At 36.8% G+C, this 15315-nt stretch overlaps 1 protein-coding gene across 23 annotated transcripts in view; it reads right to left on the bottom strand.

The window, feature by feature from the left end:
* Positions 1-15315, bottom strand: part of SOX6 (SRY-box 6) — a 723815-nt gene that overhangs the window by 210667 nt on the left and 497833 nt on the right. For all 23 annotated transcript variants that reach the window (XM_027563370.1, XM_027563368.1, XM_027563367.1 and 20 more), the window contains one exon: positions 13092-13160. In XM_027563370.1, coding sequence (XP_027419171.1) covers positions 13092-13160 — 69 coding nt within the window. The remainder of the gene's footprint in view (positions 1-13091; positions 13161-15315) is intronic.

Consider the following 15315-nt stretch of genomic DNA (forward strand, 5'->3'; position numbering starts at 1 on the left):
TGCTATGGTTGGATGACTCACAAGCTGGAATCAAGATTTCCAGGAGAAATATCAATAACCTTAGATAGGCAGATGATACCACCCTTATGGCAGAAAGTGAAGAGAAACTAAACAGCCTCTTGATGAAAGTGAAAGAGGAGAGTAAAAAAGCTGGCTTAAAACTCAACATTCAAAAAACAAAGATCATGGCATCTGGTTCCATCACTTTATGGCAAATAGGTGGAGAAACAATGTAAATAGTGACAGGCTTTATTTTCTTGGGTCCCAAAATCACTGCAGATGGTGACTGCAGCCATGAAATTAAAAGACGCTTGCTCCTTGGATAGAAAGCTATGACAAACCTAGATAGCATATTAACAAAAACAGACATGTCACTTTGCCAGTAAAGATCCTTATAGTCAAAGCTATTTTTTTTCTAGTAGTCATGTATGGATTTGCAATTTGGACCATAAAGAAGGCTGAGCACTGAAGAGTTGATGCTTTAAAACTGTGGTTCTGGAGAAGACTCCAAGAGAGTTCCTTGGTTGCAAGGCAATCAAACTAGTCAATCCTAAAGAAAATCAACCCTGAAAATTCATTGGAAAGACTGATGGTCAAGCTCCGATAGTTTAGCCACCTGATGTGAAGAGCTGACTCACTGGAAAAGACCCTGATGCTGGGAAAGACTGAAGACAAAAGGAGAAAGAGAAGGCAGAGGATGAGATAGTTAGATAGCATCACTGACTCAATGGACATAGTTTGAGCAAAATCCAGGAGATAGTGGAGGACAGAGGAACCTGGAGTGCTGCAGTCTAAGGGGTTGTAGAGAGTCAGACACTACTGAGTGACTGAATAACAACATCATTTTCAGTGAAATGCAAGTCTGGAGGAAGAAGAGACTGACAGCCACAGAGGGTGGGACAGGGTCCTTTAAAACAAACAAATACCTGAACCAGCAGCTAGAGATCCTTCTTTCCCAGAAGTCTCAGTCCTCTTATTGCCTTCTTAGATACCATTCAGTGACATTAATCCTAAAGTGCCCTGTATTTAACTATATATAAATTAACAAAAGACTTCTGCCAGATCCAGCTTTAAAAATGCCAAACTAAGACTTACATCTTTTATTAAATAACAATACAAAAGTTAACGCTTTTCTGTTTGGGAAACTGGTTCTTGACATCATCACAACTTTTGAAAGGGAACAAAAGTTCTTAGGGAATCAAAAGTAAAATCAGTTTTCTTGGGGTTTCCCCCTCTTTTCCTGTTAATAATACAACTAAAGGATGAATAAGGAAGAGCCAACATTTGAGAGGCTGGGAAATGAATGATTTCCAGCATTGGAACAAGCATGGCCTGTTAGAGTTTTTTAAGACAGTATGTTCACCTCGTCAACATGTTCAAGCAGCAGAGTCAGCCTAGCTGAGAGCTCTTTCCAGCTGCACTAATCTCAGCCACTGTAGAAACTCATCTGTAGACACTTTAAGATAAAAATCTTCCACTGAAAAATATTTAACAAAAGTCATGACTATGACCTGACTGGCGATGAACTTTACTCTTTATTCTGATTTGTGAATTCCTTAACTTTCATTGTTTAATGCTACAACTTTAACATTTTCTTAATAGATTGGGTGGCAGCTAAAATGAATTCAGTGTCTCACACTGAGACATTACATCTTTTGCATCGTTTATTTTCTTTTGTTTTGAACAAGTAAAAATATCTGACTCTAACATTAAAAACTTTGAGTGGGAGTTACCTTATGTGAATTAAAAATGGTTATGTCAGTATATCCTTTAAAATTTAAAAGATATTTCTCTGTGCTATATCAAGTGTCACACAGTATATCAATTTTTATTTCCCATCTCTCAAGTCTGGTATGCATACTGTTTAACTTCTTAAATTCTAAGTACAGACATAATTCACAAAAGCTGGGCAAATGCTTGACTTACAGGAGATGGCATACATAAGATTTATATGAACAACTTTATTTTAAACAAGCAGGACTTTCGCATTTTGTGCTGCTACATCACTAACTTCATCTGTGTATTAAGAAAAAAAAAGCTATAAAATAAATTGAAAAGGTTCATTTACTATCCCACAAGCACTACTGATCTAATAGAAAAGCCCATTTTAGTGTGAAAAGTAAGAATTTGACTCTAATTTCTAGAATAAAATGCCACATTCCTTTTTAGACACTCTCCAGGCAGTTCTACCTAATTCTTGGTCAACCATTTCTGTGTACCTGATAAACCTTAGTCTCTTCTTACTGACAATTAAAATAGTTCTCATTTGGCAGTCAGAGAAAATTGTTGTCCTTTCTTATGCTCGAGACTGCCCTGGTGATACTAATTGATTACAGTGCTTGCACATTGATTATCCTATATTCACATCACTAATTTGTGGGTTCTAAATATGCATATGTATGTAAATATAAACATGTTAAACATGTAGTCACAAAATATGTACATGTGTGTTTCACTGTTAGGGATTCTGAAATTATTCCTATAGCTCATACAACAATGATGATAGTGATAGATAAAATGCCTTGAGCACTTAGGAGAGTTTTTTTTAATGATCTCTAATCCCACAGCTACTGCTGCTACTGCTGCTGCTGCTAAGTCGCTTCAGTTATGTCCAACTCTGTGCGACTCCGTAGACAGCAGCCCACCAGGCTCCCCTGTCCCTGGGATTCTCCAGGCAAGAACACTGGAGTGGGTTGCCATTTCCTTCTCCAATGCATGAAAGTGAAAAGTGAAAGTGAAGTCACTCAGTCGTGTCCAACTCTTAGTGACCCCATGGGCTGCAGCCTACCAGGCTCCTCTGTCCATGGGATTTTCCAGGCAAGAGTACTGGAGTGGGGTGCCATTGCCTTCTCCATTTGTTATAGCTAGTAAGTAGCAAAACATGTTACAGAACTAATAAGTAGTAGAACTGGAATTTAAATCTTGATTTATTTGTCCCTGATACTCGTGCTGGTTCTAGATTACATACACTCTCAAACAATGCATTTTATTCTTTCTACCTTCTATTTATATGTAGAAATTCAGCTTAAAAGTACACTCAGATTCATACATTCCTCATATATATCATATTAGCCAATTTCACAGAAAAAATAATTTTAAACCACTGTCACTCACTGCTCACTTTCAACACTGCAGAAGATTGCTATAAAAACAAGTACTAACATTAAATGTGACTGAGCCTCAGCATAGAGACCTATCACTTTTAAGCCCCTAGAAAGTATTGGGTCAGCCAAAAATGCATTTGGATCTGTAGAATTTTTTTGCCAACTCAAAAATTGTACCATTAACTAAGACATTTATATTTAAATACCAAAAGAATTGGCAAGGGTGGGATGATTTGGGAGAATGGCATTGAAACATGTATAATATTATATGTGAAACAAATTGCCAGTCCAGGTTCGATGCACGATACAGGATGCTCGGGGCTGGTGCACTGGGATGACCCAGAGGGATGGTATGGGGAGGGAGGTGGGAGAGGGGTTCAGGATGGGGAACACGTGTACACCCTGGCAGATTCATATTGATGTATGGCAAAACCAATACAGTACTGTAAAGTAATTAGCCTCCAATTAAAATAAATAAATTTATATTAAATATATATGAATTAAAAAAAGGAAAAAAAAGAAGCTAACACAACACTGTAGCTCAGTTAAACTCCAAATAAATCAATTTTTAAAATTAAAAAAAAAAAAAGAATTGGGCTTCCCAGGTGGCACTAGTGGTAAAGAAGTGAAGTGAAGTGAAGTGAAAGTTGCTCAGTCGTCCATGGCCTATACAGTCCACAGAATTCTCCAGGCCAGAATACTGGAGTGGGTAGCCTTTCCCTTCTCCAGGGCATCTTCCCAACCCATGGATCGAACCCAGGTCTCCCACATTGCAGACGGATTCTTTACCAGCTGAGCCACAAACCTGCCTGCTAATGCAAGAGACTTAAGAGATTTGGGTTTGATCCTTGGGTCGGGAAGATCCCCTGGAGGAGGGCATGGCAACCCACTCCAGTGTTCTTGCCTGGAGAATCCCATGGACAGAGAAGCCTGGCGGGCTACAGTCCATAGCACTGCACAGAGTTGGACATGACTGAAGCAACTTAGCATGCACACACCAAAAGAATCACTCAGCCATAAGTATATTTCATACCATGTTACAAAAAGATTCCAATTTTGTTCTTTTTATCTCTTTCTTTGTGAGGAGGCAGCCAGAGTTGTACTAGTTCTGAGATATAAACTGATTCTAATGGCCAATCTTCTTCTTCCTCTTTTTTTTTTTTCTATTTAAGGATAAAGAGACTGTAATGAGATTTTAGATGTTAGGTATTATTATCCACATTTTACAAACTAGGAAACTCAAATGCACTAAGATTTTCATATCACAAAAAAGGCAAATTGAGATACAACCTGGAATGACGGAAATAGCGCTAGTCTAGAAGTCAAAGACAGCTGGCTTCCACTCATGACTCTGACAACATGTAGCCTTTTAAGCCTGGACGAGTTGTCTATGCCTCAGCTCCCTTGTATACAGTAAAGGATTTGCACTAGAGAAAGAGTGCCAAAGAAATTTCAAAGAAAAACAGAAGTGGGAACTTAACATATATTTGGGAACTTTTTATTTTACCAACTAAAATTACTGGAAAACAAAGAAATGAAGCACACCCTATCTATTATCACCTGTGCTTCATAAAAGGAAAGGGCATTTTAATTCCAAAAAAAAGTAGAAAAAAAACATAAACTTAGGGTTATTTTTCTGTATAGCTTAACAGTAAACTCACTATATTGTTGTCCAATAGGAATACGTGCCCACCCTACCCCTGATCAGTGAGTGAGAGCCATGGGGACCACTGGAGCATGTGTCCAAGTTTAACATTCTGTGAAAGCAGAAGAATGGAAGCCAGACATCTGACATCTCTCAGGGTAGTGCTCCGGCAATATTGTCTTAAAATCCCATCATTAAAGAACTGTCTTTATAACCTTTGCCATATCCAAGTACCCAATTATTACTTACTTACAGTTTTATTTAAATTGACTTCTTTTTTTTGCTTAAATACATTTCAAAAGCACTACCTCAAATAGAAAACCAATAGGAAATTCAATAGAAAATCACTTGTCATAAGTAAATGATAATGTAACAATAAAAATAAAAGTTTTACTTTAATTCTAAGCACTATTGTCCCCCAAAGCTCCAAGACTTAAGATGATCTCTCTCGCCTACAAAGAGAGAGATTAGCACAACCTGAAAAGGGCTTAAAGTGTACTAACACTAAACTGAGCCCTCAATGTAATCAGGGAGATCAAGGGAAAAAGAGAAAAGAGCTGTTTTTTCCCTGGGGAACTGATTCAATGTTATGTAATGTCATATGCTGGCACCACCTGGATCATCCGCCCACTGGGCTCCATACCCTCCTGCTCCTTAAGAGGTAATGCACTCTCGCACTCTTCTTTAATCCCAAAGAAGCAGAGGCTTTGGCTTCCTTGAATTTTCCCTGATTTGAGAAAGAGCTGGGAGTAAAGTCTGAGAGATAAGCAGAAGTAGATAAGATACAAAAGGGAGAGTCTAGAGAGAGTTCAGGAAACTGAAGAATAGTGTGCATGGAAAGCATTGAGATTCACCATCAGGCTCTGGTCAGCTGAATGATATCTTTGCCATAAGAAAATAGGTAGCAAGCTGATTAATAATTCTATATAGCAGCTAAAAGAATCTGGTTCGGTATAACCTCTTTTTATTTCTAGATCCACTCCAACTTTAACCATCTAGCATGATTAACTCATGCAAAGTTTCTAATCCACAATAAGAATTTATACTTTTATCTAAGGCCATTGCTATTCATGAATTATAGCAGCTTTACCTATTCTTTATAATTCAGAAACTTCATTATTAAAATGTTAGAAGCGGGCTATAGAGCATCTATCATTACTTAAAAAGTTAATTCGATTACATAAAAGAAATAATTAGATTTGCATTTTTATCTTGGATTTAAACTTTCAAAGATCACAGCAGCCTGCCCATGGGCAATTAAAAACAGCATACAGCAGAGAAATGGAGAGAGGGTCTGTTTTTCCCGGCTAATTCACGATTGAAGATAGAATTACAAAATATTTTAAGGGTTTGCTGAAAATGGGGGCTAATCCTAGACTTCTAAGCTTTGTTTAGAACTCTCATTTCATTGCGAGAGTATCAGATACACATACAATACTAATAGAAGTATCGAGTTACTTGCAATGGGTTTATTTAGTCCTGTTCAGAGGCTGTTGAAAGGAGATCCCTTACCTGATCAATAACACCCAAAAAAGGACTATTTGCTAGAGCCAAAACAGGAGCAGTGTAATTGCTTTTTGTTTACCAATGCTAAATACAATTAACAAAGAGATACAACATATACAACATAAAACAGAGGAACTACATGAGATTGCAGGGTTCCTCACTTTCCTCAGTCTTCCTGCCTTCTGTTCAGCCAATTCCAAAAGACAATAAATGCAAGGTCCAGCTCTTAAAATTAGAGGTCAATTAGATACTAAATGATGAAGCATATCTTCAAATATATATCTATTATTATTATCCTGGCAAAAAATTAATTAACCAGGTCATGCAGGCCATGAAGGCTAATGTACAAAGTAATTATTTCTGATCTTTAGACAACTACTTCACATAAAAAGGTAGTCCTTATTCTGCTCAGCAGATACCTGAAATGCCTGTAGTTAATCATATTGAAGGAAACAAGAGGCAAGGTTTATCTCCTTAAAAGGTGAGAGTACATCTCAAGTTATTCTGTTTAATGGTTTAAGAACAACCACCTCTCTACTCATAATATTAATACGTCTACTGGTTATGTAGGAAGAAAGGAGAACACAATTTAATGGCACTCCACCACATGACAAAGACACAGACGCACAAAATATGCAAACAGCACAGATGAGTATATTATAATCAAAATAGAAAACACTACATATGAAAAATACTCACATACTCCTAAAGAATAGAGTGACGCTTCAGTGGAGAGACAAACACTTGGTTGTGTAAATAAGCAGCATGTATAATCAGAGCGTTTAAAAGAGAAGTTTTCAGATAAGAGAAAGTATCTGCAAAGCAGCAGCAATGGCATTAGTTCAGGCCTTCCACGGACTGAGTTCATCATCTAATTCATGTATTAAATGGTGACAGAAAGACAATGAATATTGTATATTAATCAGGCTAAGTTGCTTCAGTCATGTCTGAAACATGTCTGGAAACGCTTCAGTTATTTCCTTCTACAGGGGATCTTCTCAACCCAGGGATCAAATCTGTGTCTTTTATCTCTCCTGCATTGGCAAGCAGATTCTTTACTACCAGCACCGCCTGGGAAGCCCATATATTAATCATAATGATTAACAAATAACCACAGATTTCAAGTTTCACAATTTTACCCCCCACGGTATTTATGTATTAGTTAGCTGAATCACTGGCTCTGGCCCAGGAAGCCAAATGCCAAATAAAATCTCAACCAACCAGTCCCTTCTTAAGAGACCACTGCTGACAGGTCAGTGATGTGAGGAGAGGACACTGTCTATACAGTGCACAACACAGCCACTTGAATTAACTCTAAAACTGAGGTCTAAAGAGACATGAATATATGGATCACACCGTTCAGGTCTGAAAAAAGAAAGTGTCTCATAGAGATATTTTAATAAAGTGAATTCTCTTGCAAAGATTAAGTTCTAGCAACAAAATGCTGTCATTAAATATGTTTCTACTGACATTCTATCAAAACCAAAAAATATGATATGTCCATGAAGAATATCTTCTCTAGATTGCAAAACCATGACATGGTCAAATGAGGTTAGATGGATAAATATATGGATGGATCAAGAAATCAAGAGTTATAAAATATTTTCTAGTTTGCGTAGATTAGACTTATGTTTAATGACTGATTAAAATGTTGTAAATATGTGCTGATATATCCAATGGATTCAAAGTGAATTTTGTTCACTAGTCAATATAATTCATAAATAAAATGCTTCAAAAGACTGACTAAGCTACTATGGTGCAATGTGGGAGACAAGGAGAAAGAAATTACTGAAGCAGTTATTTGGTCTTTGGAATTACAGCAAGAGCAATATTCCCAAATTCAAGGATTCATATTCCATGATCTGTTAGTTTTGCTTTCCACAAACTTGATAAAAACTGTGCTATTTCTGTCCATGCTAAGTTGCTTCAGTCATGTCCAACTCTTTGCAACCCTATGGACTATAGCCTGCCAGGCTCCTCTGTCCATAGGATTCTCCAGGCAAGAATACTGGAGTGGGTTGCCATGCTCTCCTCCAGGGGATCTTCCCTGCCCAACGATCAAACCTACGTCTCGTGTCTCCTGCACTGGCAGGTGAGTTCTTTACTACTAGCACACCTGAAAAGCCCCATTTCTGTCCCAGAAGTATCAAAAATATCTAACTTTTTGGGCCTCATATCCAGGGAATTATCCAGGAGAAATATCAATAACCTCAGATACGCAGATGACACCACCCTTGTGGCAGAAAGTGAAGAACTAAAGAGCCTCTTGATGAAAGTGAAAGAGAGTGAAAAAGTTGGCTTAAAGCTCAACATTCAGAAAACTAAGATCATGGCATCCAGTCCTATCACTTCATGACAAATAGATGGGGAAACAGGGGAAACAGTGGCTGACTTTATTTTGGGGGGCTCCAAAATCACTGCAGATGGTGATTGCAGCCATGAAATTAAAAGACGCTTACTCCTTGGAAGGAAAGTTATGGCCAACCTAGACAGCATATTCAAAAGCAGAGACATTACTTTGCCAACCAAGGTCCGTCTAGTCAAGGTTATGGTTTTTCCAGTGGTCATATATGGATGTGAGAGTTGGACTATAAAGAAAGCTGAGTGCCAAAGAATTGATGTTTTTGAACTGTGGTGTTGGAGAAGACTCTTGAGAGTCCCTTGGACTGCAAGGAGATCCAACCAGTCCATCCTAAAGGAGATCAGTCCTGGGTGTTCATTAGAAGGACTCATGTTGAAGCTGAAACTCCAATATTTTGGCCACCTGATGCAAAGAGCTGACTCAATTGAAAAGACCCTGATACTGGGAAAGATTGAGGGCAGGAGGAGAAGGGTATAACAGAGGATGAGATGGTTGGATGGCATCACGGACTCGACGGATGTGAGTTTGAGTGAACTCTGGGAGTTGGTGATGGACAGGGAGGCCTGGCGTGCTATGGTTCATGGGGCTGCAGAGAGTTGGACATGACTGAACAACTGATCTGATCTGATCTTATCCAGGAAATTACTGTGTAACAGATTAGAGGAATCACCATTTTCCTCAAAGCACAAACAGAGGGATTGGAATTCACTAAGCAAACAGCCTCCTAAAAGATCTGTTGATATTAAAGAATTTTAAAAATAATTAAAGTTATTAACCTGATTTTTTAAATGGTAAAAATTGACTCATCAAAAGTATAAAAACACTAGTTCATAAAATCATTCATTTTACAATTTCAGCATGGCTTAAAGACCATGCATGTGTGCTAAGTCACTTCAGTCGTGTCTGACTCTGTGTGACCCTATGGACTCTAGTCTGCCAGGCTCCTTTGTTCATGAAATTCTCCAGGCAAGAATACTGAAGCGGGCTGCCATGCCCTCCTCCAGGGGATCTTCCCGACCCATGAATGAAACCGTGTCTCCTGGGTCTCCTGCATTGGCAGGCGGGTACTTTACCACTAGTGCCACCTGGGAAGTCCACATAATCTTAATAGTACATCTCTTTAAAAATTCAGTTATAATTCACCAAGATGAAATTACATTAAAATTATATTCAAGGAAAAAATACATAAATGAAATAATTTCTAACTACATATACAGAATATGTTTTGAATGACTGCAAATAAAAAAAAAAGCTCAAGGACTTTTTATAATACTATCTTAATCCTGCCTTTTCCTATCGCTAATGAAGAATTCTGCCTTTCAATGTGTGCAAATCATTCAGGTTTTCATTTGTTTCCATTATTGTAGACCCAGACAAGTTTGTGTGTGGTTGTTATAATAGGTTAGACACTTTCCTTTCTTTTTATTACAGCTTGCAAATTCCAAAGCAACAAACACTAATTCAGAAGTCAGCATTCTGAACTAGAAGTAAAGAACAATCTTGAACGTAATCACCTGATACTTAGGATCTATGGCCAATTGCCAAGGCTTAATCTTGCTGACCCTGTTAGGAAATAAGTTCTAGAATACAAGATTTTAAAAGAAGGGAAAAGGTCAAACTTGGGATCTCAATTTGTCACTGTATTCATTCAGTTTTAGAAGAGAAGTTAGGTTTTGTATTTATCTTATTTTAATCTCTGTTTTGTTTTGTTTTTAAAAGAGAGAATGTTTCTTCACGATAGAAAAATGTTTGAAGCATTCCTTAAATCTCATATTTTGCTCAAATTAAAATGAGTCCAACAAAAGTCTCTCTCTTAAGTTTGATCATGCTTATGGCTGGCCAAAAACCTTATGTGAAAATACAGTTAACCCATTTTCCTTCCAAAAAAATAACTAAAATTCTGAATATCAAATACGTGCTTTGTGTAAGAGATGAATATGTTTTGTGTAAGGAGTAAATGTTTTTCAGTATTTGAAAAATTCTTTGAATGGTCGTGTACTCGATTAGATAAACACTGACAAGATATGCAGTGAAGCAGTAGCTCAGGAGAGATTAAACTGTAATACAGATTATTGCCTCCTCTTTTTTTATTTAATAAAATATGAATTCTTGTTACAAAGAATCCCATATTTCTAAAATTAATGTAACTATTTTGAATCTGTCTATGATTTTTATAGTTTATACTGCTGAGATCAAGGCCTGATAGGCTTCAATTTTTTAAAATTTAAACAATGAGAAATATGTATAAAATTTAAAGCAATTGAACTTCTATTAAAACACTAGAAAAACCAATTTTCTTGTCTTCTCAAATTGAACATTCTGACAAATAATATTTTAAGATTGTGTTCTAGTTTCCTGAAAAAGATTTCAACTCATACAGTCGTTATGACTATAAAATCATATGTAATCAATAAATGCCTATAATATTTCACAAAGATATCCTGAACTAATTTTGTTGCTATTCATCTGAGATCCTCAGTACCACAGGCACACATCAGTTAAGACATCAGTTAATGCAAACAACTTTGGACTAAGAAGTGAAATATATTCAAAACAAATAATGAAGTAGGTAATAAAGAGGTAGTAAAAACATTAATAATAAGTAACTGATATGAAACTCCAGTACTTTGGCCACCTCATGCGAAGAGTTGACTCATTGGAAAAGACTCTGATGCTGGGAGGGATTGGGGGCAGGAGGAGAAGGGAATGACAGAGGATGAGATGGCTGGATGGCATCACTGACTCAATGGACGTGAGTTTCAGTGAACTCCGGGAGTTGGTGATGGACAGGGAGGCCTGGCGTGCTGCAATTCATGGGGTCGCAAAGAGTCAGACACGACTGAGCGACTGATCTGATCTGATATGAAAACATCTCAGGGAATTTCTCCCATTTCTGCTTTACAAATAGGAGAAATAGAGAGTACTCTAAACAATCAGGTTATTTAACACCTACCAAGTTCTTAGAGAGGGATCTAGAGAAAAATGTAGGAAGCCACAGGCTAAAAATCTTGACCTTAGCAGTGGGAGACACACTGGAGCAAGGGAACACCTGGACAGTTATTTAATTAAGGATCTCAGCATGAGTCATAAGATATCAGGATAAAAAATCATTCTAAGATTTAATTATAAAAGCTGACTGTCCAAAATGCCAGAGACATACTATCTATTATGTTTGGATTCATTATTTTGAATCATATAGACTTGAGTATGGAATACAGAATCAGAAGTAATTAAAACTAATTAAACTAATTAAAACTAATTAAAACAATAACAAACACTAGTTAAAACTTCCCAGTAAAGATGGACAAAGTGCCAAATTAGGTTACAAATACTTCTTCAGACACCAAATAAGTATTTTAAATGCAGTGACTACTGCCCAGAACACTAAGTGTGACTACACAATGAAGTAAAGATCTAAATCATTGACTTTCATTGGTAAGGTGAAATAAGTTATAACTTTATGTAAATGATTTTTAAAAACATAGGAAGGTGTAATACTAATCCCAAGGAAAGGACTAATATAATTCAGAATACAGTGCCCCAACTAGGCTGAATAATATATCCCAGTATAGAAAATATCTACAACAACCAAGAGAAACCCAGAGGCTGTGGTGGGTACAGGTAACTCTGGGATCAGTATGCCTGAGGTTTAATCACCAGACAACCAGTTGCTTTCTCTAAGGCTGTTTAGAAGTCACACACTCACCTATGCGCATATCCAAAAATGGAGATCACTTCCCTTATCTATGTCAAATAGCTGTTAGTTGAATTAACTGTCAAATATCTAACGGAATAACAGAAACCAGAATTCTTTCTCAGGTCATTGTAATTATGATCTCTGTATTGTGTTACCCTGCCACAAAAAAAAAAAAAAAAAAAAAAGGAATAAAGAAAAAGAAATTTCTAAACTGTGTTACAATTACTCAAGAACAAGATTTTCTTCCTTTCTAGACTATAAGCTTCTTGAAGACAATTACTAATCTTTATATTCCTTTCAGCACCTAGCAGAAATGCAGTTAATATCTAAAAAGAACAAATTAATTATCACCAACCTTTTCTTAGATCATAAGATTCTTCTCATAGTTGGCCCAATCAGACATCCTAACAAGCAAATAAACTTAAGCTTCTACCCATGATACTATCAGACGGTAAAATACAGAGCAAGTAATTTTGTGGCAATAAAACTAGCACGAGTATGCCACCTTGGAAACCATTATGTTTTCACTAGGTTGTATTAGTCAAATGGCAGATGGTAAAAAAGGTAAGGTTTATCCTGCTTATGCATCACATCAGAAAAGAATGCTTAGGCTTCCACCAAGTCAATATTTCCTACATCCACTTATACAACTGTATACAACATCCTTGAATAAAAGCCCTATTGGTGCTGTTTATAGAGAAGGGTGCATTTGCAGCATTTTAAATTCCATTTTCAAGGAGGAAAGTATCTAAGTATGAGAGTAATAAATACACAGACCTGGATCTGTTGTTGCAGGAGATTAATTTTGTGCTGCTGTTGCAGAAGTTGCTGCTGTTGTCTTGCAATCTATCAGAAATAAAATTTCATTAAGTTAAAATGAAATGCTTACACCTTTGCCATTACCTGAGGTACATCTCCTGGTATTACAAGAAAGTTTTACTGTACTTCTAATACGAAAGAATTCCCATAAAATGAGAGAGGCAGAATCAGAAAGTTGGAGAGAAGGGAAATATTTCAAACAGGTGCCATCTCTCTGCTTACCCCTAAATCTTGACCTGTACATGAAAACTACCCACCTTGTATTACATTTGTGAGCAGTTCATCTATATCTGCACTGGTCATCTGGAAAGAATGGGAGTTTCAAAATCTGATCCTTGGAGAATAAAGACAGGAAAACTCTGGCTACATGTTTCTGAGGAGCTTAATTTGGATTTAAAAATTAAAATCCATAAGCAAAGACATGAAAGAACTTTCTATTACTTATAATATGGCCTACTTTGGTGAGACCTTTTCTACTGTAAAGATTTTTAGAACTGATAATGCTTACAAATATTGTCAAGGGAATGTCAAAAGAAAAAAAAAAACAGCAAAAAGCAAAAACTTTTATCTTTTTTTTGCTGATGTAATGTGTAACATACAAAGCATTTTTTTTAAACAAACAAAATTTCATATTTATTCACATCTTTTTTTACTGTAATGTGTTAGTTTTATAGTACAGGATGCACATATAGTTTTGTATTCCCTTGCTTCATCCAACAAATTCAACAACTTAACATGTCATCTGGTCTATAAAAAAAAACATTAACTACTTAATGCAAGCCCCATTGAAGACTGAATCTTCCCCTCAGGAGAGCAAAGAACTTCTTTAGGATAATAGTGTTTACTATAAAACATGAGTTAGGTGTCAGGCTGCTTATTACCTCAAAATCTGAGCTGCTGGAGCTTGAAACCCATGGGAATGCCCCTTAGTGAGAACACACTCACTGCCAACCTAGGAAGCCAGAGAAAAAAATGCCCAGAAAGCTCTTAGGACAACTTGGTTTCATGATGCCTATAGGCAAGAGTTATTTCTTCCCTATTTCTTCTATTTCCAAAACATTCTAAAATGGACAGTGTTGGAAATGAGTGTGAATTGCCCCTCAGCTGTATACTTTCTGAGTCTTTTTGATATTTTAGCCTAGAGTAGAGGGAAATACCCAAATTACAGTCCTTTCAGCAGAAGATGACAAATAGCAGTCTGCCCCCCAAATATGGCTTAATGGTTTCTGGTGGTGACTGGTTCATACTAGAAGTCATGATAAAGCTGCCCCTAACATAGGCTGCAGTTTCAGAAATGGGACCACTCCTCCCCAAAGCTTTATAAGCAAAATGGAAATAGTATTTAATCAGGTTGAAAAGGCTCACTCTGCTTACCACCATTCAAATCAGAAATGGACAACTCTGCAACTCTAGGTATACATGCTGGATCTCTGAATATTTATTTCCTCTTAGCAATCCAGTGAAACACCGCTAGACATCTAATATTGATGGTCCCTCCTAAATGATAAAGTGCTGCATAGAAATGCATCCAAAACACCACAGTGCAATTACTATCATCCACTCTAGACGTATGGGTTTGACACAGTGAAGTATGGCACATAAGCACCGTGTGGCTCAAATTCTGAATTTTATTTGCCAATCGGTTGAGCTACATGCTCGCTTCATTGAGCATGACAACCTAGTTTTAAGTGTCATTTAATTTTCATTTTGAAATATAATTACAAAGTGTTCACTGTAAGATATCACTCGTCTGCAAATGTGTCAAGATTAATTTGTGCTAGCTTATTCACAAGTGTCAATAGTTAATTACTGTGTCATCTCTGGATGGCTAAATGACATTCTAACTTCTGATTTTTTACAGTGTTCCTTTATGTTATTTTCCATTAGGGGCTGAGTCCATATTCCTACATGTGGGCAAATATTCAAGCATATAAAATACCAGACGTCACAACTCATTAAAATCAACAGAGCATATATTGCTCTATATACCCCTATAAAATACAGTTAACTGAAAAGATAATTCCAGTAATAATGTCAGATTCCTAAAAACTGCACATTAATTTGGATCTGTCTGATCTAAAGCATCAGGGACTACTCTATAGGATCCTTGTTGTTAGATTAATGTACTCTTATGAGACAGGAAACACATTTGGGAAAGTGATTTATTTTTTAAAAGATACAC

This window comes from Bos indicus x Bos taurus, chromosome 15 (assembly GCF_003369695.1).
Source record: "Bos indicus x Bos taurus breed Angus x Brahman F1 hybrid chromosome 15, Bos_hybrid_MaternalHap_v2.0, whole genome shotgun sequence".
NCBI classification, from domain to species: Eukaryota; Metazoa; Chordata; class Mammalia; order Artiodactyla; family Bovidae; genus Bos; species Bos indicus x Bos taurus.